Source organism: Panthera uncia, chromosome A2 (assembly GCF_023721935.1).
Source record: "Panthera uncia isolate 11264 chromosome A2, Puncia_PCG_1.0, whole genome shotgun sequence".
In the NCBI taxonomy this organism is placed as follows: Eukaryota; Metazoa; Chordata; class Mammalia; order Carnivora; family Felidae; genus Panthera; species Panthera uncia.
The window spans coordinates 83,441,583-83,468,783 of NC_064816.1; the positions used below are offsets into that span (position 1 = coordinate 83,441,583).

Below are 27,201 nucleotides of genomic sequence, written 5' to 3' on the forward strand. Positions count from 1 at the left end.
GAATAGCCAAAGTAATTTTGAAGAAGAAGACCAAAGCAGGAGGCATCACAATCCCAGACTTTAGCCTCTACTACAAAGCTGTCATCATCAAGACAGCATGGTATTGGCACAAAAACTGACACATAGACCAATGGAATAGAATAGAAACCCCAGAACTAGACCCACAAATGTATGGCCAACTCATCTTTGACAAAGCAGGAAAGAACATCCAATGGAAAAAAGACAGTCTCTTTAACAAATGGTGCTGGGAGAATCGGACAGAAACATGCAGAAGGTTGAAACTAGACCACTTTCTCACACCATTCACAAAAATAAACTCAAAATGGATAAAGGACCTGAATGTGAGACAGGAAACCATCAAAACCTTAGAGGAGAAAGCAGGAAAAGACCTCTCTGACCTCAGCCGTAGCAATCTCTTACTCGGCACATCCCCAAAGGCAAGGGAATTAAAAGCAAAAGTGAATTACTGGGACCTTATGAAGATAAAAAGCTTCTGCACAGCAAAGGAAACAACCAACAAAACTAAAAGGCAACCAATGGAATGGGAAAAGATATTTGCAAATGACATATCGGACAAAGGGCTAGTATCCAAAATCTATAAAGAGCTCACCAAACTCCACACCCGAAAAACAAATAACCCAGTGAAGAAATGGGCAGAAAACATGAATAGACACTTCTCTAAAGAAGACATCCGGATGGCCAACAGGCACATGAAAAGATGTTCAACATCGCTCCTTATCAGGGAAATACAAATCAAAACCACACTCAGATATCACCTCACGCCAGTCAGAGTGGCCAAAATGAACAAATCAGGAGACTATAGATGCTGGAGAGGATGTGGAGAAACGGGAACCCTCTTGCACTGTTGGTGGGAATGCAAATTGGTGCAGCCGCTCTGGAAAGCAGTGTGGAGGTTCCTCAGAAAATTAAAAATAGACCTACCCTATGACCCAGCAATAGCACTGCTAGGAATTCACCCGAGGGATACAGGGGTACTGATGCATAGGGGCACTTGTACCCCAATGTTTATAGCAGCACTCTCAACAATAGCCAAATTATGGAAAGAGCCTAAATGTCCATCAACTGACGAATGGATAAAGAAATTGTGGTTTATATACACAATGGAATACTACGTGGCAATGAGAAAGAATGAAATATGGCCTTTTGTAGCAACGTGGATGGAACTGGAGAGTGTGATGCTAAGTGAAATAAGCCATATAGAGAAAGACAGATACCATATGGTTTCACTCTTATGTGGATCCTGAGAAACTTAACAGAAACCCATGGGGGAGGGGAAGGAAAAAAAAAAAAAAAAGAGGTTAGAGTGGGAGAGAGCCAAAGCATGAGAGACTGTTAAAAACTGAGAACAAACTGAGGGTTGATGGGGGGTGGGAGGGAGGGTAGGGTGGGTGATGGGTATTGAGGAGGGCACCTTTTGGGATGAGCACTGGGTGTTGTATGGAAACCAATTTGACAATAAATTTCATATATTAAAAACAAAAACAAAATAAAATAAAATAAAGAGTGAAATAATACAATTTGTTTGGTTATTTTCAGTTCTCTATTTTAAAAATTGTTACTACTACCTGGAAAGGACAAGGAATGTTACACGTTGCTAGGTGACCAGCTATGAATAGTCCAACATTCCAGTGAGATTGTGCTTTAAACAAAAAGAGAGCTGCTCTTATTTTCAGCCAATGTTCTACTACATCAGATATGTTGAACTTTTAACTGTCAGATGTCTCAAAATATATGACTTTGAAGTGATGAATTCTGTTTGGTTTCTGTGTGCCATGCCGATATTGTTTTATATTTAATACATTATTTGATTATTCTCAAACTCTTTAGTATCATCTTCAGAGATAGAGGCAAATAGAAGCAACTAACATTTCAAGAATTTTGTCTATGTGTCTTACACTTTTTTATGTTAAAAATTATTTCTGGGGTGCCTGGGTGGCTCAGTTAAGTGTCAGAATTGGTCTCAGGTCATGATCTCAAGATTCACAAGTTTGAGGCCCGCGTTAGGCTCTGTGCTGATAGCTCAGAGTCTGGAGCCTGCTTCAGGTTTTGTGTCTCCCTCTCTCCGCCCCTCTCCTGCTCATGCTCTGTCTCTGTCTGTCTCCCAAAAATAAATAAAAACATTTAAAAAGTAAAAAAAAAAGAAAATATTTCCACAACTTTTTATGTTATGTACTAGCCATAACATTTCAGGACAACGAAGCTAAGATGAAGGAAATTTAGACACTTACCTAGGTTGTCCAGCATGTAAAGAACTTAAGATTGGAGCCTATTTTTTTCCCATGACTACTTCTACATCCTTGTTCTTTCTATATACTTTTTCTCATTACTCTATTTGTCAAGAAGATATTCCAGGAGATCAGTATAAATCCTTATTCTTTTCAATGAATCTCATTTCTTATTGCCCAATTTTCCATGGCCAATTCATACATTTTGGATTTACAACCTTAAATTTCACATTAACATTACCATTTGTCCTCCTCTCCTGGAGGTTAAATATCTGGAATGTCTTCACACTCACCTCATGGCATCAATCATTAATCCCTTTAAACTTAATCTTATTAAAGATGCATAGAAAAATGTGCTAACCTATCTCCAGTTAGAAGCAAAGTACTTCCTTAGCAGGAACAGAATTGCACAAGCAATATTTATCCTGATAGGTATCAGGAGGAGTGATTATTTTCATGTGGAACTGGGCTTGAAAAGAAGCATTCCTTTGTTACTGGGAAAATGAATGCAAGCTTTCATTAAAATTTACCAGAAAGAAATTGTGATTTTAGAAGAGATTCCACCTGATCTACATTTCACTTCTATAAGTTTATACTCAGTTTATCCCTAAAAATAATTGAGAGGCTTACAATGAGAAACTGTATCATATATAATTGCACTCTTAAAATGAGAAACTGTGTCATGTATAACTATACTCTTAAAATGAGAATAAAAGTGAGGAAATTCTTCTGAATTGGAAAGGAGACATTTCTGTGTCAAGGCCCACCTTGTAGGATCTGTTCAAGTTCCAGCAGTTGTCTCTGTAATCCACTGTTATTTGAAAAAAACATAAAATTAAGTTTAACTAGCTGTGTTGGCTTTTAAAGCTATTCTTAAACACTTCCGATCAGCTTTTTAAAATGTTAGGCCAAAAAATCTCTTCCAGTAAGTATTAACAAAGGGGAGGCGAGGAAGGAACTCTATGGCAGGGATAGGGCAGAGTCCCTGATTTCTCATTACAATCAGTTGTCAACATTCTTGAGGAACAAAGCAAGGATGTCTGCTCTCGCTATTCTGTTTAACACTGTACACAAAGTTTTGGCAAGTGCAATAAAGAAAAAAATTCAATTAACTATTCTAGTTGGGAAAGGAAGAAATAAAGCTGTCTTTATTTGCAGATGACATGAACTTGCATCCTCAGAAAATCTCAAGGATTCCACACAACAAAACTAATAGAACTAAAAACAACATTAGTGAGATTATAAGATAAAACGTCAATATACAAAAATAAATTGTATTTCTATAAAACTTCAATGAATAGTCCAAAATTGAAATTAAGAAATAACACCATTTATAAGAGCAACAAAAATAATAAAATAATTGGGACATATTTAACAAAAGAAATGCTAGTCTTCTACACCAAAAACTATAAAACTTTACTGAAAAATATTAGAGAAGATCCAAGTAAATGAAGAAATATTACATGTTCATGGATGAAATGGCTCAATGAAACAGATAGCAGTTCTCTCCAAATTGATCTATAATTTCAGTGCAACCCCTATCATAATCCCAGCAGGCTGATACTAAAATATTATTAAAATTAAAAAGATCTACAATAGCCAAAACAATTTTGAAAAGGGGGACTTATATTACCAGAGTTCAAAACTTAATAAAACACAATAATAAACAATAAAGTATACTAGTGGTGAAATAAGTTAGTCACATAGTCAAAGAGAATAGAACTGAGAAATCGAAAATAAATCCTTGTATTAATGGTGATTGTTTTTGACAAAATGTGCCAAAGCTATTCAATGGGGGGATTTTCTTTAAGGTACTTACACAAATAGATATCCATTTATGCTTCAAAAAAAAAAAAAAAAAGAACGTGGACTTCTGCCTCACACCATATACCAAAATCAACACAAAATAGGTCATGAAGCTAAATGTATAATGCTTCTGGTATAAAAAAATAAGAGAAAAATCTTTGTGACCTTGGGATAGTTCTTAATACTCTATCAAGAGCTCAGCCTGGTCGGTACAGGAAAAAACATATTGATAAATTTAATTCCATTAAAATGGAATTAATAAAATATATAAAGAATTCATACAACTCAGTAAGAAGACAAACAACCCAAATGAGTACAGTATGTGAACAGACATTTCACCAAAGAAGAGACAGGCATTGTTTATAACCACCTGAAATATGCTCAATACCATAGGTCATTAGCAAATCGGAAGTTAAAACACAGAGTTCTTATCCACACCCACCCCAAAAGGTAAACATTATCAAGTGTTGGCAATGACATGGAGAACGTGGAACCCTCCGACGTTGCTGGCAAGAACATAGTATGGTATATTCATTTTGGAAAACGATTTGCCAGTTTCTTGAATAGTTAAAAAGAAACTTACCATAGAACCCAACAATTCCTCTTCTAGGAAACCATTAAAAAATATCATATGGTTAAACTCAAACTTGTATGCAAATATTTGAAACTGGGAAAAATTCAATGGATAAAAAAAAGGGAGAATATCCAAACAATGCAATGCTATTTAGCTATAGAAAGATCAAACGACTGATACATGTGATAAAATAGATAAACTGCAAAATGTTGGTAAGTGAAAGGAGCCAGACACCAAAACTGCATACTATATGATTCAATTTATAGGAAATGCCCAGAAAGGGCAAACTTAGATACTGAATGTAAATCTCCTGCCTGTGGCTGGAGCGTTGAAGGTGGATATTGCTAGCCGCCTCAAGGGAACTTTTTGTAATGACTGAAATGTTCTAACATAAGACTGTGGTGATGGTCACAACACTCCCTAAATACACTAAAAGTAATTGATTTGTACACTTGTGCATTTGTACACTTACAAATGTGTACACACTTACAATGTGTACACTTATGTAAATTCTGCCTTACTAAAGCTGTTTAAATAATAATAAAAAAGCTATCCATATTTGGTATTGCTACCATCTCGGATCCAAGGAGACCTGTTACATTTGTCTCTTGTTTCTAAAAGCTCATAAAGATGGTAGACTAACGAAGAACAGAAGAGGAGCCAACATTTTCACTGAAGATACTGCTGTCTTTTGAACCTAAACATATTTAGTGTTCTTCACTAGTACACTTGCTAATTAGTCTTTCTAGCCGTGCAGATGTAGCCAATCCATTATGGAACTATACATAAGCAAATTATCTTTTTTGAAATCAGAAGAATTTCTTTGGCTTGTTTGAAACAGCTGTGTTTCCAGAGCCATAAGATGGCTTTAAATAAAAAAGAGAGACTCATTTCTTTAGCGTTACATTTTCTCCTTTTTTTTTTCCTGATAATTTCTAAGAGAAGGGGAAATAACATTTGTTGAGTGTATAGTAAGTACAGGATTTTGTGCTGGGTTCATTTGAAATTATGTGAGACACATAGAGTTGGTCTTATTTTACAGATGAGCAAATTTATTCTCAAAATTTAAATAAGCAATAGAGTTGAACTCTAACTCAGGTCTTCTAAAATTCACTATCTATTCTCTTCATTTTGTTGCCTTGTGTTTGGTTGAATAAAGACTTTCAAAACCATTATATAGTTGTTGATCAGCACCTATATCTTTGAAGTTTACAGTTAATAAAGGATCTATTTTCTAAAAGTTACAGATCATTTAATAGAAGATTGTATGCATATATTTCTCTGTGCAAACATCACAAAAATATAAATAATGATGCATATATATACATGTGTGGACACACATATATGTATGTATAGGTATGAACAATAAAGTTTTATAAATTCCATGACTGTCTCAGTTGTTCCTAAAATTCTATTGTAATAATTACTTGCATTTCAGATTTTACTACCAAATTATGAGAACATTTTAGATGATAGTCTGTGTTGTATTCATTTTATTACCCTTGCAATGAACACAATGTAAATCACACCAGGGGTGTTCGATCAGTAAATATTAACAAATAATTAAAAGTGCATCTAATATGAGATATAAGAACATTTGCAAAATATGTTTTACGTTGCATGAGTTTTTATAGGAAGAACAAAAACTTATTTATAATTTTTTAAAATCTATATAAATATCATTAGAGTAATGGTTCTCAAACATTTTGGTTTTAATGAGCCATTTATACTCTTTGATATTACTGAGGACCTCAAAGAGATTTTGGTCCTATAAATTCCAGCTCTGTATATTTTCTGTATTATAAATTAAAAGTGAGAGTTTAAAACATTAATGAATGTAAACTAATAAACTCATTCTATGTTAAAATAATGACATTTTTGGTAAAAAATGACTGTATTTTAAAAATGGGACACTTAAGAGATGGGTGGTATTGCTTTACATTATTACAATTATGCCTAATATTGAGCTAACTGGAATACAGGTAAATTCTCATATTTGCTCTGTATACTGTCTGTTGTGATGCACACATCATGTAACCTCTAGAAAAAACTCTACTGCATATTCACAAGGAAATGAGAGTGCAAAGGCAAGTGTTTCTTAGAATTTACTATGAAAATAGTTTTGACTTTGTGGATTTCGTGAAAGAATCTTGGGAACCATGAGGGTTTCCTGCTCATACTTTGGGAAACACACGGGAGAAACAATGAGAAAAAACCAAAAAAAAACAAAAAAACAAAACAAAAAACCCCACACACTTTCTATTCTGGTCTCCTATTCTGAAATTATTTTTTATTCCAAAAAATAAAAATATATTTTCTCTTTTTATGAGGTATACCTGTTTTGTATAATTCTTATAAAATATCTTAATGCTACTTCCAGTTAGAATAGTTTATTAAACTCTTATAGAAGATACACAGTACTTCTACTTTCAATGAGTTTCTAAAACCAAGATGGAAATGCACTCATGGCCATTTGGCCCTCTGTTTGGGAGAACAGATACACTACTGTTCTCTTCACTCTTTTCTTGCTTACAACCTCATCTTATTTATAAAGGCATTTAAGTTGTTAGTTTAGATAGCTTTTTCACCACTGATGAAGCCACTGGCCATTGCTCTTTTTCTCTAAATATGAAAAACAAACAGAAACTTAACATTTTTTTTATTATGGAAAACTGCATGCATATAAAACAAGTATTGGAGGCCAATAATAAAACCCAGGGTGGTCAGTCTTCTAGCTCCACCCATTACCAAACCACAGTCAATCTTTTTTCATCTATTCGTTCATCATTCTCCATGCAACTAATTTTGAAAGAAATCCCAAATATTGTTTCTTCTGGAGACATTTTAGCATGTATCTCAAAAAAATACGCCCTTAACATTAACGTAAAAATGGTACAACATAGCTAAAAAATGACAGTAAATCCTTAATATCACCAAAAGTTTAGTCAAGCAAAACAGGCTTTTGGTTGAGTGGCAAACAGCAAGCAGAGAGATTAGCCTCTCTGATCGGCACAAATGCTCTGCCTAAGGGCTTGCCTGCCACTGGCTTAGACCTTCTGGGCATTGTTCGCTAAAGAAGTCATTTCTCACTCCAGTTATGCATATACCTGTACTTAAATCCCTTTGAGGTACTGAGGACTTACTTAAAAACAACACGAGTTGTTTCAGAACATTTAACTTACTATGAGATCATTCTATCCAAGGACACATGGAAAGTATATTCAGTAGTAATTAATGCAGGGAAATAGAATGGGGAAAAAATTTTTACTTTTATATTAGGTAAATATCAAAAGGAAAAGGGGCATGCAGAGACACGATACGCTATACAACTAGTAAATGTATTGTTCAAAACAATGATTCTTGCTTCTCATTTAGTAAAATCTATATACAGAGGAAACCGAATTTAGCTTTCAGACTAGAATATTTACAACGAGATATCAACCGTTATTATTTCTTTTTTATATTCAAAGCTTTTTTTCCTAATTGTGGTAAAGGAAAGCAAATTAAAACGAGTTACAAAAGACAAATACTAAGGTTGAGGGAATGATTAATACAGCATAAAAGTAAGACTATGGCTAGAAAAAAGATACATTAATATAGAGTTTTGATGATTTAGTAACACAGTTTGAAGATTTCTGTTGCTGGCAGTGGAAAAAAATTTTGGCATTGCTGGGAAGCACTATGTTGTTTTGCTTTATGAGCTGGAGGGAACTGAAATAGTCTGCAGAAGTAACTATTCCATAGAGTTATTCCACAGTAATTATTCCAATCCACAGAGCCCATGGATTTTAAAACTCACCCTTGGGACTTTCATCACTACTTAAAATACTGTGTGTATGCAGTGAAACTATGGAAGTTTAAATTATCTGTCTCTGATAGGAGAAAAATTACCAATCTTAAAAGGAAACAACATTAGATTCCTAATCGATTCATTCTCTATGAAAATAAAGAAAGTAAAGTTGCTCAAAGTAAAACCTGTTCCACATCCACATGCTCCATGGTCTAAAATGTGCAAGGAACAATAGCAAGTGAACTGATAAAAAAATACCTGTTTTTGTCCTTTGTTATATCAGTCCTTAAAGAGAAAAAAAAACCCTCCACACATATACCATGTTAGATATATCACCTATACATATACTTCTATATATGCATATATGAACATCTATATTTATGAATATTTTCTGTTGATATACAGTGTCTATATACACAAGGAATATACTTGAGGGAGAATATAGGTACTGTTCATTTTTCAAAAAGTCATTAACTTTGACAGAATTTATATTTAGTCTCAAAGATTTAAACAAAAATTTTAAATTTGTAACATAAAACTTCCATCATCTTTCAGAAGCATCTAGGTCATGAAACACAAATGCAAAACTATCACACTGGGGGAGATGAAGGAAGCATGACAACTAAAGGCAATTTGGAATCTGGATTGGATCTTGGACCAGAAAAAAAGGAAAAAAAAAAAGAATTTAGTGGGTCAGAAGAGAAACTCAAAAACTAGATAAGGCTTGTAGATATTTTAATAGCTTCACATTAATGTTAACTTTCTGGTTTCGATATCTTATTGTGATTAGGTAGATGTTAACATTAGGGAAACTAGGTAAAGGACGGGCAGAAGAAGTGACTGTACTATTTTCTGGGGGGCCCAGGATTTTGTAGGAATCTAACATTATTTCAAAATAAAAACCTTTAGAGATGTGTCCTATGCCTTGGTTTACATAAGAACACAAACAAGCAAACAAACAAAAACTCAGGAGATTGATAATGTTCAAAGTGACAAGGCAGAGCGGGATTTATTCCTTAGAAGAATCAGAGGCAGTTCCCTATTTCCTGTAAAAGAATGTTTTACAGTTCTAAAACCAGTCACCATTTTGCTCAATAGGGAAATAATCATGGAGTATTATAATGCCATGTATGTTTTGAAAATGCAATTAATGAAAAAAAATGACCTAAAGACATACCAATCAGTAACGTGTCATATTAATGACTGTGCCATTACAATCTTTTATGTTCGAGTGCATAGTCTGCTTAGTTTTGGAAATTCTCCCAAAACACAATCTTTGACATAAAAAGCAGTGTCTTCTAAAATTTGGGAAGCTATCTAAGCTGAAATCCAAATACATGTCCCAGTCTCACATTAAAATAAAAAAGTAGGTCATTTGACTTCCCTTACCTGAAACCGTGTGATCCTTAGAGTCTCTTGTTATTTTTATCCTTGCGTGAGGAAAGATGTAGTGCACAGTCTTCCCGTTCATCTGTATAATCTAAGACATATATGTGATAAGGTGAAAAATCAATGTTTAAAGACAAAGTGTAATATACAGGATTAGACTTGTTTTTTAAGTGTGTTGGTTTAGTTAATAAAAGATTTCATTATCTGTTTCCCCTTGGCAAAATGAGATTTCTGAAACCAAACAAATTAGTGAATGCAAACTTGTGTCTTCTGTTTTATGGAACTTGGCTTCTAAATGAGATTTGTGAAATAATGAAAGATAAAAACAGTGAAATATTTGCTCATATCTGCCTTAATAGGATTTTATTAGGATGAAATCTTCTATCACCTTGGAAAAATGTGAATGAAATTACAAATAAAATTAAGTTTACTAAAGAAGTTTAAGAAGTGCCTGAGTGGCTCAGTTAAGCGTCTGACTCTTGATCTCATGGATCGATTCATGAGATGAGCCCCACGTGGGGCTCTGAACTGACAGCATGGAGCCTGCTTGGGATTCTCACTCTCCTCTCTCTCTCTGCACCAACCCCCAACCCTCTTCCCTGGCTGCGCACACACATGTACTCTCTCAAAATTAACAAATAAACATTGACAAAAAAAGAAGTGTGTGAGAGTACTGAACCAAAATATTAAATAGAATTTAGAACTCAAGAGAGGTTGACTTTGTGAGGAAGAGTCTTTGAATACTCGAGTGGTTTTAATGTGTAAATCCAGATGTAAGAATGTTAGAATTCTATCGCTAGAATTTTACATATTAAAAGTAACATATGCATTGAAAACTGCAAGCTTAAATTATAGCCTTTTGCTTTTATTCTCTTTAGGAAAGAATAAGCTTAATCAGGTTTCTGATGAACAGAAAACATTCCCCAAACAGCAGAATCCTGTGGAGTCCAGGAATAGTATATGATTTCTTCAAAGTAAAACTAAAATGTTGTCTGCAAGATTATAAACCTATTATGGTAAGTATAATCAGTTACCCTAAGTAACGCATACTACCATAACTTTGTAAACTAATGAAAACCTTATTTATTGGGGGAACTGGGTGGCTCAGTCACTTAAGCAACAGTCCTTGATTTTGGCTCGGGTCATGATCTCATCGTTCCTGAGTGGGAGTTCCATTTCGGGTTCTGTGCTGACAGCAGGAACCTGCTTGGGACTCTCTCTCCTCTTTCTCTGTCCCTTCCCCTGCTCATGTGCTCGCTCTCTCTCTCTCTCTTTCTCTAAGAATAAATTTAAAACATTTAAAAAAGAAAACCTTATTTATTTTCATGGAAAAAAGAGTCTATACATTTTCCCTTTTTCTTCCTGTCTTGTTTCCTCTGTGTCAGTCTCTGTCTACCTCTCTCTCCTTTCTTCTTCACTCTTAACTTCTCTCCTCTGCCTTTCTTACTCCCCCCACCCTTCATCTTTTCTCCTTCTACTTCTGTTCTTTCACTTCCCTCAATCCGCATTTAAAGATCTTCATTTTTTTTTTTTTTACTAAAAATTAAACCATGTGCATTGAAAACTCTACAACTATTAGATATACATGAACCTTGGTTTGATACTGTAGATAAGCAAAACTGGTATTATTTCACTTTACTTTAAATTTCTTTAATTTCATGTTTTATTTAAAAACCATCTTAAAAAGTCATGTTTTCCACTTGGTCAAAAATAAAGTAGGAAGACACATTTTCACCTTTTGTTATTCTTTCCAAATATCTAGACTAGGGAGAGTTTGATGTAATCTCAGTGCATTTGTTGCACAGCTAGGAGACAAGTAGGATTTTCCAAAATTTTCCCCAGAATTTCATCAGCTAACAATGATCACCTTCTAAATTGTACCTATGACGATGTTAGTAGAGGGGATGTTAGCATCTTCATTTCTATAAAATGTTGCTTTCAGAACATCTCCTAACACCTCGTATAGTTTCAGAGACTGTCTCTAACAGCACCACAAACTCACTTAATAAATCAAAAACATAAAACTGCCACAATTATGATCAATGTGACCAAAAATGTGTAGAAAAGCAGTGGTATCTATCTCCCATATATGAACTAGTTGAATCTTAGCTTTTCCCTAAGCACTGCAGGTGAGTGTTCGGAGTTCCCCAGGAGATGGAGCTTCAGGGGACATGTTGCTTCTGTCAAATAGGAGTAGGAGCAAGATGTGAAGCAGTGCCCACATCTCTCCCCTAGAGTCTGGTCTCTGGCCTTGTCTTTTGGTGATTCTGCACTGAAAGAACTATCATCTTTATGCCTCCCAGCAAAAGGATAATTCTTCCTTCCTACACATATTCTCATGAATAACTGAGCCTTCAAACTTATGAAATGATAACACTTGCGTTAACATATCTGCTATTCACAGAGATATTCATCCTTTCCCTCTCTTAAACACCATGCATGCGAGCTGCAGGATGAGAGCATCCTTCTTGTGTTCCAAGGACTGTGCTAGGCCCTGTGGTGTATGGAATCGGGAGCCCCTGCTCTCTGGGAGCTCTCAGCCTGTGACATAATGCCTGCAAAACCATTGGAGCACAAGGGAAGAACACTTGCCCCAATTTGTGGGGAGGTGGTGGTGGTGTGAGAGAAGTCTTCTTGTAAGACAGGACATGGAGACCTGACTGATGAATAGAGTTCGACAAGGGAGGAGAAGAGGAAGAGTACTCAGGTCAAGGGAATAAGACATCCTAAGGCCCCGAATGTAAGGGAGGGTGGCTTCTTCAGAAGAGTTTAATGTACCTCAATATTGCAGTTGCATGAGGATTGGAGAAGACACGTGTATTAGTGCAGAACATGGAGGCAGCTGGCATTAGTCAGGAAGTGTTGACCTTTATACTCACCCTGTGAGGGCTATTAGCCCTATTTCGAGATGAGGTAAAGAAGGAAAATCCATATTTGTTTCCTTTCAAAGTGTGTATATATACATATACATATATATGTATATGTATATATACACACACACACACACAAAGTATATATATATATATTTATATATATATTCAAAGTATATATATTTACATATATATACAAAGTATATATATATTTATATATATATATTCAAAGTATATATATATATTTAAATAATAATATGATTTTGAGTTTAATAAACATTCAGAAAATTTTTTCTGGGTGTCTCTTGAATTTTTACATAAGATATTTTTAAAAAAGCAGAAAAATTCATTTTGCACTAGTCAGTCTGGGTTTATTACTTCGCCTCCAGAGCATTTTATGGGTATAGATTCTTGTTATGCATACGTTGCCAAATACAAGCATTCAGCTTTATTAGTACCAAGAGCTCAATATTACCTTTTTATGATTACAGATGCAAACAAATGAATAAAATGAGAATGCCATTGGGTTATTCTCTCTAGACCAAAATATAGTTATGGTGACTTAATGACAAAGAGTATTTGAAGATAAATATTAAAGCCAAAACACATTAATTTTGCACTTTATGCAAATGTAATTGAAGCATATGTTGTGTTCTATGTAACTTCTGTGGAGAAAAAACTATAAGGAAATCAAAGCAATTAGTGTCACAATATTTGTTACTTTGTTACATATTTGTTACTTGTTTGGAGGAGGTTGAAGATTATAATCTGGAAGAGGCACAAGATGGTATCTGGGGGGCAGACAACTTTCCCTTCCTTGGTCTGTATATTGATTATATGGCTGTGCACTTTATAACTAGTTTATAATTCTGTATATTTGCGGTTTTGGTAACTACATATGGAGGTTTTCATTTGTATGTTAGACATCAAAATTAAAAAATGCAATAAACTGGGGTGCCTTGGTGGCTAAATCAGTTAAGCATCCAACTCTTGATTTCGGCCAACGTCATGATCTCACAGTTCATGAGTTTGAGCCCCATGTCTGGCTCTGTGCTGACGGTGCAGAGCCTGCTTGGGATTCTCTCTCCATTTCTCTCTGCCCCTACCCTGCCCATGCTCCCTCTCCCTCTCTTGTGCTCTCTCTCTCTTTCAAAATAATGAAATAAATTTTTAAAAATGTAATAAATCTATAAATGTAAAAAAATAACTTTTAACAAAAAAATAAACATTACTTTATTACATTTACCTATAAATAATTCTAACAAAGACCCTCACATTTTCTACTTTATAAAAAACAGTAAGAAATTCATGAAATGATTCTTAAATATACTCTCTCTGCTTAATTTTGGCATTATATGGGTTTATAAATATATTTTGTTTAAACAGGATGCATTATGTCCTGAGTGCATTTAAATCATAAATAGGCAGATGTTAGTAACAGAAAATTAAACAGTACTACTAGGGTTATTAATGTTTCATCTACATACAATAGAATTGAGGTGGACATAGATTACATTAAAATGTATCCTCCAAGAATATTGGTTGAATAAATTAGTTGGCCAAGACTATTCGAAGCATTCATGGAAATAGTAGTGTCGGGAAATAATTATACAGAAGTTATTTTCTAGCTCTGTAGTTTATATATTTCATCTTATTGAGATTTCTTTAAAGGATTTTTGTGCTTTCAGTGATCTGATGTAGGTTTACGGGAAATACTAAACTTCAAAGAAACAAATGAGACACGGAAGATATAAAAAGTAAGTCATTATAAGAGAGAAACTCATAGTAAAATATATTCAAGAAGTTAGTTTCAGCTGACAGATTATTTTCATAACGGCAGATAAAAAGAGTTAAGTTTATATGTCATAAACATGTTCAGAATAAGTTTATTAATTTTTCTTGCTCTCCAACCTGTTCTATTTGGTGAGATTGAACTCCAGCTATATATACAATTTTAATAATAACAAGGTAAGCTAAGAAAAGTATACGTCAATTACCTGATACATTTTAATGAAATAGAAAGAAATGGAAGTATATAGACATGTACATAGAGGTAAACACAATCCTAACACAAAACCTTTCTTAAAAATATTTATTTACATATTTATTTATTTACAGTAAGTGTGTTCCTTAATGCCCTTATCCTGTTTGACCCATCAACTCATCCATGGTTACCAGAGGAGAGGTGGGTGGGAGATGGATCTAAGCCAAATCTTATCAAAGATATCAGAAACAGTAAAAGAATATTTATAATATAGAAAGAAGAATCCCAAGATTTCTAGAAAATATATATAAAACCAAACAGAACAAAATTTGGAGATCCAGAAGTCCTATTTAGCAGCGAGAAATTTATCCATGAAAACTGAAATTGCTTTGGAAGAAGTAAAATGTGAGTATAGATATTATCTTTTCAATAGTACGTATATGGGCAAAGTCATCTTTTTTATACTTTAATGTAACAAACATTGAAGTAAGGTACAGTAAGTTCATATGGTTTACCTTTGCCATTCAAAATAATTGTCTTCTATATCAAAGAATCACTAATCTGACAAGATGGTTTAGGAATTAATAATGTATATGAAATAAGTCAACTGGTTCTTCTGTGGGTATTTTAATGATTATGGGTACACAGCCTGAAAATATCTATCTCTTAATAGAATCGATTTAAAACCATTGGGCTTAACACAGGAGTCTCCTTCAATTTATCCAAATGTTGATCTCCTAAGTGTCTCTCAAAATTCATACAAACATCACCTCACTGGTTCTGAAGTGAATATGGCCATGCATTTTGGTATCATATTTATCTAATTGTGAAGTTTATCTCTAAGTTTAATTCCATCTATAAATAGATATTAATGAATATTATCTACTTTATGAGTTTTTCTGATGATAAAATACAAAGATAATATAAAACAAATATGTCCATATAATAGACTCTAAAATATAAATTCTCCTCTTTCCCAAGTGAAGCTTTCCCTGTCCCAGCTGACCTGGTTTGGTCCACTCCCTTAATTGCTATATTTCTTAACACCTGAACACACTGTTATTGGAAAGCACTGAAATTATCCACACCAATTTTACCCAATATTCCGTAAGTTCTTTAGGAGCTACATGTATTCTCCTTGTATACCAGTGTTGGGTAGGTTGTACAAACTTAATTATCTTTTGGAGGATTGAATCACTTAAATTGCCCAGTCATTGCTGCAAAGTCAATAGCCATGGGTGATTCAATAAGGTACTTAGTACTTTAAGTTACTGGAAAAACAATTTTTTTTTATGAAGACTGACCGAAGTCCCATGCATTTTAGGATAAATGATACTGAGACCGTTCTAGGATGATTGCTTGATTGATTGATGGCATAATTTTTTTTTTTTTAATTGCAGTGGGGGATAAATCTAAAAGAGATTGCTCAATACAGCACTTACTTGCTCTTGATGTTGACTAAGTGGTCTAGAGTGGACCAATCTTTCTGGCAGTTTGCGATCCAGACCATGTCCATTTTCCAAACGAGACTCCCTGGGTTTGTCAAACCAATCTGTTTCTTCACGACGCAGATGATAGGCTTTGGAGACCAAGGAAATATCAAACATTGCAACCACAACTAATACAGATGATAGAGGACAGAAGATGCTCTGAAGTACCAACATGCTCCAGGCTTGTTAGCCATTCATGCATTTCAAATACAACTCCCAGTAGGATGAGAAAAATCATTTCCAACACTATGATAAAAATTTTGTACCATGGAGTAACTTAGAAAAAAAAATAATGTACACACCTGTTCAAACTCTCAGAGGAAAATAAAATTTTAAATAAGGAGAAGAAATTTTGATAGTGACTGAATCAATGAACAAGTGAGTATGCCTCAGAAGTGATTTTATTCAACCTCAACCTTTTAGTTTCTACTTTCTCACCTCTCCCCCACTACCTCCACCTATCGCTAACATCTAAGGAAAATGTCTTCCTTCAATACAGAAGATTCTGTCACTTTCCCACTATTGTATCAACCACTACTATGTGGCTTCTGGCTTTGAAAACCAAGTGAATGCTTTTGAAAACATGACATTTCTATGACATTCAATAAATAAATGAAACATTTATTTCTAAGAGGATCCCAGACACTACTGTTAGGAACATGTGTGCCATACTCACCTGGTAGCCTACTATTAAAATATATTTACAATTTTTTACTAAAATTAAATAATTATTTTCCATGCAGTCACAGATTTAGGAATTCGACTGAAGAGCTGATTGACTGCTTTCTATATTTATAATGTGGCAAAACTTGACATCTTACAATACTTTTTGAAATGCAACCACATTTAAGTACATAATTATTTTAAATTTTTCAGCCCATTCAGTTCTTGGTAATTCCACGGTCTTTTAAAGCTATTATTTGGTGCCCCCAAGTCCCATTTTACCTAATACATAGAATCTGACTTCATTTAAAGTTTTATTCTTTGCAAAAAGATCCCTAATTTGTAAAAGGGTATCTGGAAATACACTGTTGTTTCCTAAACGGCAGATGGAGCAGTCTTTCTCAAGTTCTCGTGCTGAAAGATTCGTTGATGGTGCTATAAACTTAGGCTTTCTATAAATTCTAGCATCTACAATGCTGTACTTTTGAGTTCTCCCAACTCCTCATAGTTTCCTTTTTCTGTCTACATCCTTGATTGTCCTCTCTTCAAAAACTTCTCAACACTTTTTTTCCCCCAATTTCCATTACATCTTTGCTGGTAGGATTGGCAACCCAATAGCATATATACCACTACTCACCTCCAGACCTCCTGTGATCGGGGTCCCGTGGTCACCTCCTGTGATTAACCATAGCATTTACCCTCAATAAGTATGATGACTGATGATGTGTCATAATTTAGTCAGTCTTCAATTTGAGGAAATCCAATGTTACATACCTGGTATGTGGCTGTATATGTGCTTGTCTGATCTCTAATAGGAGGTTCTAAGCTGCTTGAGGATGCTTTTTCTTTTTTCCCCTCTCTCAACACTAAAACAATGCCTTCTAAATGCCATAAAATACAACACGTGTTTGGGAGATGAATTAAATAGAAATATTAATCATCAACTAAAGAAAGAAGTTAAATGTCCTAATTATGATACAAACATTAAAAAATAAATATTAATTTGGCCCTTGAACTTCATTAACAGTTATACAACCTTTACTCACAAACTCCTTGATAATATTATGGTTTTTAATAGTTTTAATTTTACACTAAAAAACTAAACTTATGAAAAAAATATTTGTTATAAGAGTCATTTGATAAGCAAATACCAAACAAAATTATAAGTTAATCATTGGTCTCTATACACTAGATTATCCCCAACCACAGTAATAGTTATCTTATCTTACTTCTTACATATTCCTATATATTTCTCATGAAAAAAATCTAGCTGATTTTAATAAATGAGTATCTTAGATGATGTAGTATACGATTTCACTTGAATATATAACTTCATTAATTGTATTTGAGACACAATCCTTTAAATCATGTTTCCTTGACTATGTCTATGCCAATAAAGCAGAATCTCAACCTGATTCAAATTTTGTCAATTTATTTCTGATTACCTACTTTGGTTGTCTACTGTTCCTTACACTGACTCAATATGTAACTAAGTTGGGATATCTGTCATACTTTGCATAACAATTTATAGATCAATCAAGTGCAACCAGAGAAATGAACCTACTTTTAAACTGTATTTTTTCTTCATAATTTATAGCTAATTGGACATAAATGCTAGTTGTTTCCAACTCCAATCGTCTGATCTTCCATGGTAGATCTGCACTTTAAAAATTAAATTTTATAAAAAGTAATTTCCAAATTAGTTTAAATAATTTGCTACAGATTAATATCTCCTTGTTTTCAACTGATGATATTTTCTTGCAATCTTAAATGTAAACTAAAAGTAAGCTATTTGGGGGTCTAGCATTATTCACAGTCAACCGTTATATGAATAGTTCAATTATATTCAGTATCAAACATAGGTTAAAAAAAACATTTTTAAAAGACACCATATTAATGCTTTATTATTTATTTTTGGCTTGGAGTATACTTTGAAAGAATGTTTTCATGAAAATATCTGTGTTGTAGAGATAAATATACTTGACTGCTTTGAGCTTAGCTTCCCTCCAAATCTGCTCCAAAGCAAAGGTAATTGTGCCCTGCACATAATCAACCACGCATGCACGTCAAACTGTGGACTTCAAGCTAATGGCCTTACATATTAAGCAACGCAAATGATGCTTATCTAGATTTTATCTCAAGTGAGCTACTTCAAAATTAACCAAAGTCATATAAAACACATTTGGAAAAATATTCTTAGAGTCTATAACCTAGAGTTTAATTGAATTCAAGGAAAGCACACAACAATTTGAAATCAATTAAATTTGCTTTTGTCTACTCAATACTAAACAGCCTGTTAGAATGAATGTTAACACTTCTCAAAGAGATCTTCACATCATTGAATTACAGATATAGCATATGTTTGGTAAAAAATTATTTAAAAATCCCTGATATTCCATTAGTTCACAAATGAGTTATGTAATTAGGAAAAATATTCTCTCATTTTTCCCTTACCCAAGGAATCCAAGATTTCAAAAGAAAAGCTGGTCATCACTTTACCAGAAGAAGAGTTAATATGTTCATGTGATTTAAAAAGCAAAGAAAATAACTAACATTTTAAAACATACAATTTTCAAAGATAATCACTATAATTCACACACATAATGTTACATATGTAATTCAATTTGTTATAGTTGTCCTTTATCTAATTCTGTATAAGCATGTTCTTTATGACTAAATTTCTTGTCTTATTTTTAAATACATTTTAGTTTAGTTGTGTAATTTCATTGACATTTAAGTTTAATTATTTCTTTGATATCATCTTTATACATTTCATAATTTTGTATGCAGCATGTCTCATCATCTACTTTATGAAAATAATGTTTTTCATATAGCCCTTGATGACTATGAGTATATATCATCCAAACATATAAATGTGAAATAAAACATTTGGTTATTTTTATAGGGTATGTAAACAAACACATTTTGGAATATCTAGATACACCTACATGTCTGGCACTATGTTGACAAAACTCCATGATGAATAAATGAACTTGTCAAATCCTGTCAAATATATGCTCAATGTACACACGCAGCCTTACGTGTTTAGTTATGCCGTAAACCTGTTGGAGTTTTTGTTTTATCTTGTTATTTTACCAATATGTTTATTGAAGAATCTTCATATTCTTCTGCACAATTGTTTTATATGCATATAATGTGTGTAAAATGCGGACTGTCAGAAAAGTAGCGAAAGAAACTGTTTCCACATAATATCATAACCTTGTTTAACTAGAGAGAGTCAAACAATTGACTAAGCAAAAAATATACAAAGAGTGTGCTTTATTTAATTGAATAATTATCAATAAAAATGGTCAATCCAATAGCCTGTAGAAAATAAAATAAGTCAGAAAGTAACTAGTCTGTTGGAATTTCACTAAGAGGAGTCTGTCCACTTTCAGATTCAGTCATTTAATCTTTTTAAATCTAGATTTGAATTTCTAAAATCATATCAGTGTCTAGATAACAGAAGTAGAAAGAAAATTCTTTTCATGAACACTTATTTTCCTGTGAGTCTTTGCTGAAAATGTCAGGTTTAAAAGATGAGATGTTCATGTTAGCTGAGTGCTCTACAGTCTTCAAAGGCATGAAATAATAATGCTTTTATTTGATGAGAAATGTCTTATTTTCAGGACTCAAATCATACCTACGTTCAAATGTAAACCATAGAGGAGGGAGAAAAAAGAACCAAAAGTCATGAGTCCTCTTGGCATGGAAAGGACACTTTGTATTCCTGTAAGTCTCCTCTCTTGTCACAAAATTAGTGTACGAATATTTTATTCTAAATCTAAATAATGTTTCCTGCATACTGCTATGATTATTTATTCTTAATATCATATTTAGTGCTAAGTTTTCTAGTTATGTAATGCAAAATGCACAAACTTGTCAATTATGATATTCATAGTGAGAGAAATAAAATATGAATCTTTTATTTAAGGAGAATTATAAAATTTACATTATGTTAATATCAGGTCCTTAGCCAAAGAGTCTCAAAGGAGAACATTCTCTGAATTAATAAACAATGATATCACAAAAATAACATAAGTACTTTCCTATTACAAAGTCTAGCAGAATAGTACTTAATAGCTCTAAATCTTAATACTTTCACAAACTGAAAGAAACTGACCAGTATATTTAGAAATGCATTTTTTAAAAAATAAAAGAAACATACAATGAAAAACTTTCCAGCTATGGAATTAAGGGATGACCATATTTTATTGACACAATTACTTAATAATGGTTTTGGAAAAGTGGACGCCAAACAAATCAAGCAAACAATCAAGAAACGACAGTAAAATAATAAACTAAAAGGAAATAAAGAAAAGCATGCTAGGAAATCTATACACAAGATCAAATTTCCATTTACAAGAAATAAAATTGAAGTAAACATGCAAAAGACGCACTAAAAAAGGTAGAATACATCCTTGGAGAAGGAAAATTAAACATGCAGAAAAATAAGAGTTTGAGTTTTGAGAGTAACAAGGTAGGTTGAGGCCCAATTTACCTTCACTGTCTGACATGGCATGTTGGAAGTCATCCATGATGAACGCTATGTCACGGTCATAGCCTCTAGTTCGTGATTCTTCTCTCATGTGTTGCTGAACTTCGGGCAATGAATGACTTGATCCAAACTGATCCCTAGTGTCTGCAGATATTGGTGGCAGGGGCCCAGCTGCAGCCCTGGCCATTCCCATTGGCTGGCCAACAGGACTGAGTGGACTTTCCTCTTCAGAATTCTGGGCCACAATTGGTATCCTTCCTCTACTCTGGCTAATTGGTAAACTGGTAGGCTTAGTTCGGCCAGAAGGTGAAGCATGACTAAAGGAAACATCTAGAGCTTCAGCCTCTTGAGCTTTCAGTCTTAGGGAGGAGCTGGAAGAATCTCTTTTAATTGATAAATCAAGCCCATAGACAGACGAAGGTCTGGAAGAAGGTCTGGACCTGCTGCCACTACTGTATGGCTTATCTGCTTCATCCTGCAAAGCTGAACGTAGGGTATTTCCCAATGTGCCCAGTCCTGTTCCCAGGGATGAGCCCATAAACTTCTGTTGGTCTGTAATATTTTTTCTGAGTCCAAAAGTGATATCATCTTGAAGAAGCCTTGCTCTGGAAGAAATGCCGCCAATAGATGAGGTGCTAGAAGTCATATAGCTTGTATAGTCAGGTTCAAGGTCTCTACTTTCTTGAATGGGAGAAAATTTTGACATTTTAGGATCAATTAGTGATTTCTTATGCTTTGACTGCTTTTGATAAAGTATGGCTGCTGGTAGTTGTTTTGCTGCTTGTTTTTCAAGTGTGAGTCTACTGATGCTATACTTTTCAGATTTTGGAAAATGTCTATAGCCAGTATCAGCATGGTAGTAATGGGAAAGACCAGCAAGGTGATCTAAGCTCTCTGCTCCTCTACGGAATTCTTGTTTAATCTGATGTTTCAGAAGCTTTAACTCATAAGGATCCTCCATGGGATCTTCCTCTGCTTTCACATAACTATGCAATCTGGAGGAAGTCTGTAATGGTGCCAGGAAATCTGTCACTTCTTGAGACCTACGTGTTTCAGTGGATCGAAGGAGACGGTCTGTTTTTGACAGATCCTTTTCATGAAGGCTAAATGCAGTGCTTAATGCTGCTGTTCCTTTGGTAATTTCTCCAATGTCATCAATTAGGACATAATTTCGTGGAGTATGATGGTCAATATCTGCATAGAAAGAATCTGCAGATATGCTTGATATTGGACTGCTTGCCATACTACTTCTTTCCTCCAATCCTATTCTCAAGTCTAAGCTATTGTACTTACTCCCAAGGTGGGAAACAGCATACGTATTATCAGTAGAAACAGGTGCTATCATCAGGGGTTGGTTGCGAATTACCTCATAGTTTGAAGTTATCTTGGGCTCCAAATATAATGTAGTTTGCCTTGGCTTCTGTTGTATCACCATCATTTGTGATGGTAACTGGTAAGAAGGTTGTGGGGTTGGTGTAGGTTGAGCTTGAGGTGTGAAGGACATTGTTGCCACAGCTTGAAATGTTGGTTGAGTCTGATAAGGTGAAACTTGCTGATGGTACAAAGTCTGTTGCTGAAAATGGGACTGTTGGGTATATGGGGTGGGTGCTTGGGTAGGAAGAGCAGGAGAAGAATACTGGTATTGTGTATAAGGACTCGTAGGAGGAACCAGTTGAGATTCTGTTTGGGTTTGCGGTGGTATAAACTGACTAAATTCAGTTTGGGGAGCAGTTCTTGGTCGCTCTATGCCATGCTGACTTTCTATTCTGGTGGGTCGGGTGCTGCTCACCTCACTGTCAGACATATAATCCCGATCCTCAGCTACTCCCTGGAGGTAGGCACGCTCTCTCTTTTCCCTCTCCTTTAATAATGCCTCTTTCCTCCTGTTAATTCCCATTTCCAGGTACCGTAACTTGGCATCGATCTCCTTTTCTTCCTCATCAAGTTCTGCTTGTTTCTTTCTAAGCTTTGCAGATTCCCTCTCTACAAGATCAAGCTCTCTGTCTATATCCTGGAGAATCTTGGCCCGTGCCATTGTGTTGGTTCTGCAGATCCTTCTCCTGGAAACTGTGCCCATTGTGCTGTATGTTGACTGAGTGCCTGTGGAGGTCTCCTCGGGAGGTGGGTTTGGCAGAGTTCTCTTAACTTTTTTCTGGGAGCCAGAAGGTGTCATGGTTTGAGAACCTTTTGTCTATAATTAAACAAAAATAGAACTTTATTATAAAGGGAAAAATATTTTAACAACTTTATAATTTACATTTCAGATAAAAATGATTTTGTGTATGTTTTAGCTATGACAGCATAAGACAAAAATTTTATACATTATTTCAAGTATTAGTCACCAATACATTTAAATGAAAAACAGTTTTTCCTTTCTTGGTAAAGTGGTTAATTATGATTATAACTTCTGTGACATTAGCAGTGAGTTTTGAAATCAAGCATGGAACTCATTTCTAGGCAGACTTAGATTTTAGTTAGACTCTTGAGAGAATTCTAGAAACCCATTTTTCATCCTATTAGTATACATAAAACTATTTGTTAAATGTATTCCCAGAGTATATGTGTTAGCTGTCTAAAATTTAAATTGCATTTGTTGAAGATGCACATTTACCACTGTTAAGTTCAATTATTTCTATCTTCTCATTACTACTTTACCCGCCAAGAGTGGCTGTCCTTCCTATTCCAATCATGAAATGTTTTGAAAGGAAATCTTCAAATCTCCAATGTCCTTTTTTTCCCAAAAAGAGTAATCTGAACTAATTTTCTATTTAATATTTCAATATTTTCATGACCATCTGTGTCTTATATTTTCTTAAAATTTTATTATTCTTAAGTAATTTTAGCTTCTTTTTTTTTTAATGTTTATTCATCTTTGAGAGACAGAGAGAGACAGAGCATGAGCAAGGAAGGGGCAGAGAGAGGGAGACATAGAATCCAAAGCAGGCTCCAGGCTCTGAGCTGCCAGCACAGAGCCTGACGCGGGGCTTGAACTCACAAACTGTGAGATCATGACCTGAGCTGAAGTTGGACGCTCAACCAAGTGAGCCACCCAGCCGCCCCAGTAATTTTAGCTTCTTAATGTTTTTGCAACTTATACATGAAGCAAAGGAACTGACTGCTATAAAAAAAACTACCGTAGTTTTTTTTTAACCAGATAAGGTGTATTGTTGATGAACTGTTAGATATATTTGATTTCATTTGGTTTGTCGTATACTTGCATTATACAAAATCACTGGCCTTGAGAATCAATTTTAAAATATCAAAAGATGTGACACATCATATCCAATAAACTTATGGAAACAAACATGATTTCCTAACACAGTGAAGAAGACAGAGACCTAGACAAAATGCCAAGACAGAGGGAACTCATCCCAAAAGAAAAAAAACAAAAAAAAACAAAAAAAAAAACAAAAAAAACAAGAAAAGGTCATGACTAGGGATCTAATAAAAACAGATATAAATAATATGCTTGATCCAGAATTTAAAGCAACAACCATAAGGATACTAGCTGGGCTTGAGAAAAGAATAGAAGACACCAGGGAGTCCCTTGCTGCAGAGGTAAAAGACCTAAAGGCTAGGTCAATATGAAAAGTAAAATAGCCAAGATTTGAAACCAAATGGTATAACAACCAGGATGAAAGAAATAGAGGAATGAATAAGTGATATAAGAGTCAAAATTATGGAAAATAATGAATCTGAAAAGAGGGAAAGAATAACAGTAGATCACGAATATAGACTTAGAGAACTCAGTGACTCCATAAAGCATAATAACTCTTGTATCATAGGAGCCTCAGAAGAAGAAGAGAGGGAAAAACAGGGTAGAAGGTTTATTTAAGGAAATTACAGATGAAAACTTGCATAATCTGGGGAAGGAACCAGACATTCGAATCCAGGAGGCACAGAGAGTTCCCATCAAAATCAACAAAAGCAGGACAACACCAAGACATACAGTAGTTGAATTTGCCAAATATAGAGATAAAGAAAAATCCTAAAAGCAGCAAGATAAAAGAAGCCCTTAACTTATAAGAGAAGACAAATAAGATTAACAGGAGATCTTTCCACAGAAACTTGGCAAACCAGAAGGCAGTGGCATGATATATTCAATGTGCTGAATTGGAAAAATGTGCAGCCAAGAATACTCTATGTGGTAAGGCTGTCATACAGAATAGGAGGACAGATAAAGAGTTTTCCAGACAAACAAAAACTAAAGGAGTTTGTGATCATTAAACCAACCCTGCCAGAAATATTAAAGGGGACTCTGAGCAGGAAGGAAAGACCAAAAGTGACAAAGGCTAGAAAGGAAGAGAGTAAAATCTCCAGAAACAATACAAAACAAGTAATAAAATGGCACTAAATATTACATATCTATCAATAATCACTCTGAATGTAAAATGACTACATGCTCCAATCAAAAGACCAAGGTGTCAGAATGGATTAAAAACAACAAACAAATAAATAAACAAACAACAACCATCTGTAGGCTGCCTACAAGAGACTCATTTTAGATCTAAAGACATCTGCAACTGAAAGTGAGGGGATGGAGAGCCATTTATCATGCTAATGAATATCAAAAGAATCCCAGAGTAGCCATACTTCTATCAGACAAACTAGATTTTAAACCAAAGACTATAATAAGAGATGAAGAAGGGCACTATATCTATACAACAAGAGGATCTAACAACTGTAAATATTCACCTCCCAACCTGGAGCACCAAAATATATAAAACAATTAATAACAAACAAAAAGGAACTCATTAATAATAATACAACAATAGTAGGGGATTTAGCACTCTGCTTAAACCAATGCACAGATCATCCAAGCAGAAAAATCAACCAGGGAAGAAAAAAAAAAAAAAGAAAAATCAATAAGGAAACAATGGCTTTCAATGACACACAGGATCAGATGGACTTAAGGGGCATATTCAGAATACTCAATCCTAAAGCAGCAGAATACACATTCTTTTTTTTTTTTTTTTTCTTGAGAGAGAGAGAGAGAAAGAGCATTAGCAGGGGAGGAGCAGAGCGAGAGAGGGACACACAATCTGAAGCAGGCTCCAGGCTCTGAGCTGTCGGCACAGAGCCCAATGTGGGGCTCCAACTCACAAGCTGTGAAATCATGACCTGAGCCGAAGTCAGACACTTAACCGACTGAGCCATCCATGGGCCCCAGAATACAAATTCTTTTCAAGTACACATGGGACATTCTTCAGAATAGATTACATACTAGGTCACAAATCAGGCCTCAACAAGTACAAAAAGAATAAGATCATACAATGCATCAACCACAACGCTATGAAACTTGAAGTCAACCACAAGAAAAAAATTTGGAAAGACCACAAATAAATGTAGGTTAAGGAATATGCTACTAAAAAATGAATGGGTCAACCAGAAAGTTAAAAGAAGAAATTAAAAAAAAATAATTTAAAAAAATACGTGGAGGGGTGCCTTGCAGTCCGTGAGTTCGAGCCCCGTGTCAAGCTCTGTGCTGACAGCTCAAAGCCTGGAGCCTGCTTCAGATTTTGTGTCTCCCTCTGTCTCTGACCCTGCCACACTCACACTCTGTCTCTCTCTCAAAAATAAATAAACATTAAAACAAATTATAAAGAAAAAAGAAGCAAAGAAAAATATCAAATACCGAACTTAACTTTACACCTACAGGAGCTAGAAAAAGAACAACAAATGAGGCCTAAATAAAGCCAGAAGAAGAAGGGAAGTAATAAAGATTACAGCAGAAATGAATGAAAAACAAAGAAACAAAAAAATTCCATAGAACAGATCAATCAAACCAGGAGCTGGTTCTTTGAAAGAATTAATAACATTGATAAACCCTTAGTCAAACTTATTCAAAATGGAAAGAGAAAGGACTAAATAAAATCATAAATGAGAGTGGT

General features: G+C 34.5%; 1 protein-coding gene across 1 annotated transcript in view; it reads right to left on the reverse strand.

Annotated features, from left to right (window-relative positions):
- PCLO (piccolo presynaptic cytomatrix protein) overlaps positions 1-27,201 on the reverse strand; it is a 424,370-nt gene that overhangs the window by 129,657 nt on the left and 267,512 nt on the right. Inside the window, exons 7-9 of the mRNA XM_049641366.1 lie at positions 21,314-23,501; positions 16,102-16,238; positions 9,806-9,896 (exon numbers count right to left, since the gene is read on the reverse strand). Of these exons, the coding sequence (XP_049497323.1) occupies positions 9,806-9,896; positions 16,102-16,238; positions 21,314-23,501 (2,416 nt within the window). The remainder of the gene's footprint in view (positions 1-9,805; positions 9,897-16,101; positions 16,239-21,313; positions 23,502-27,201) is intronic.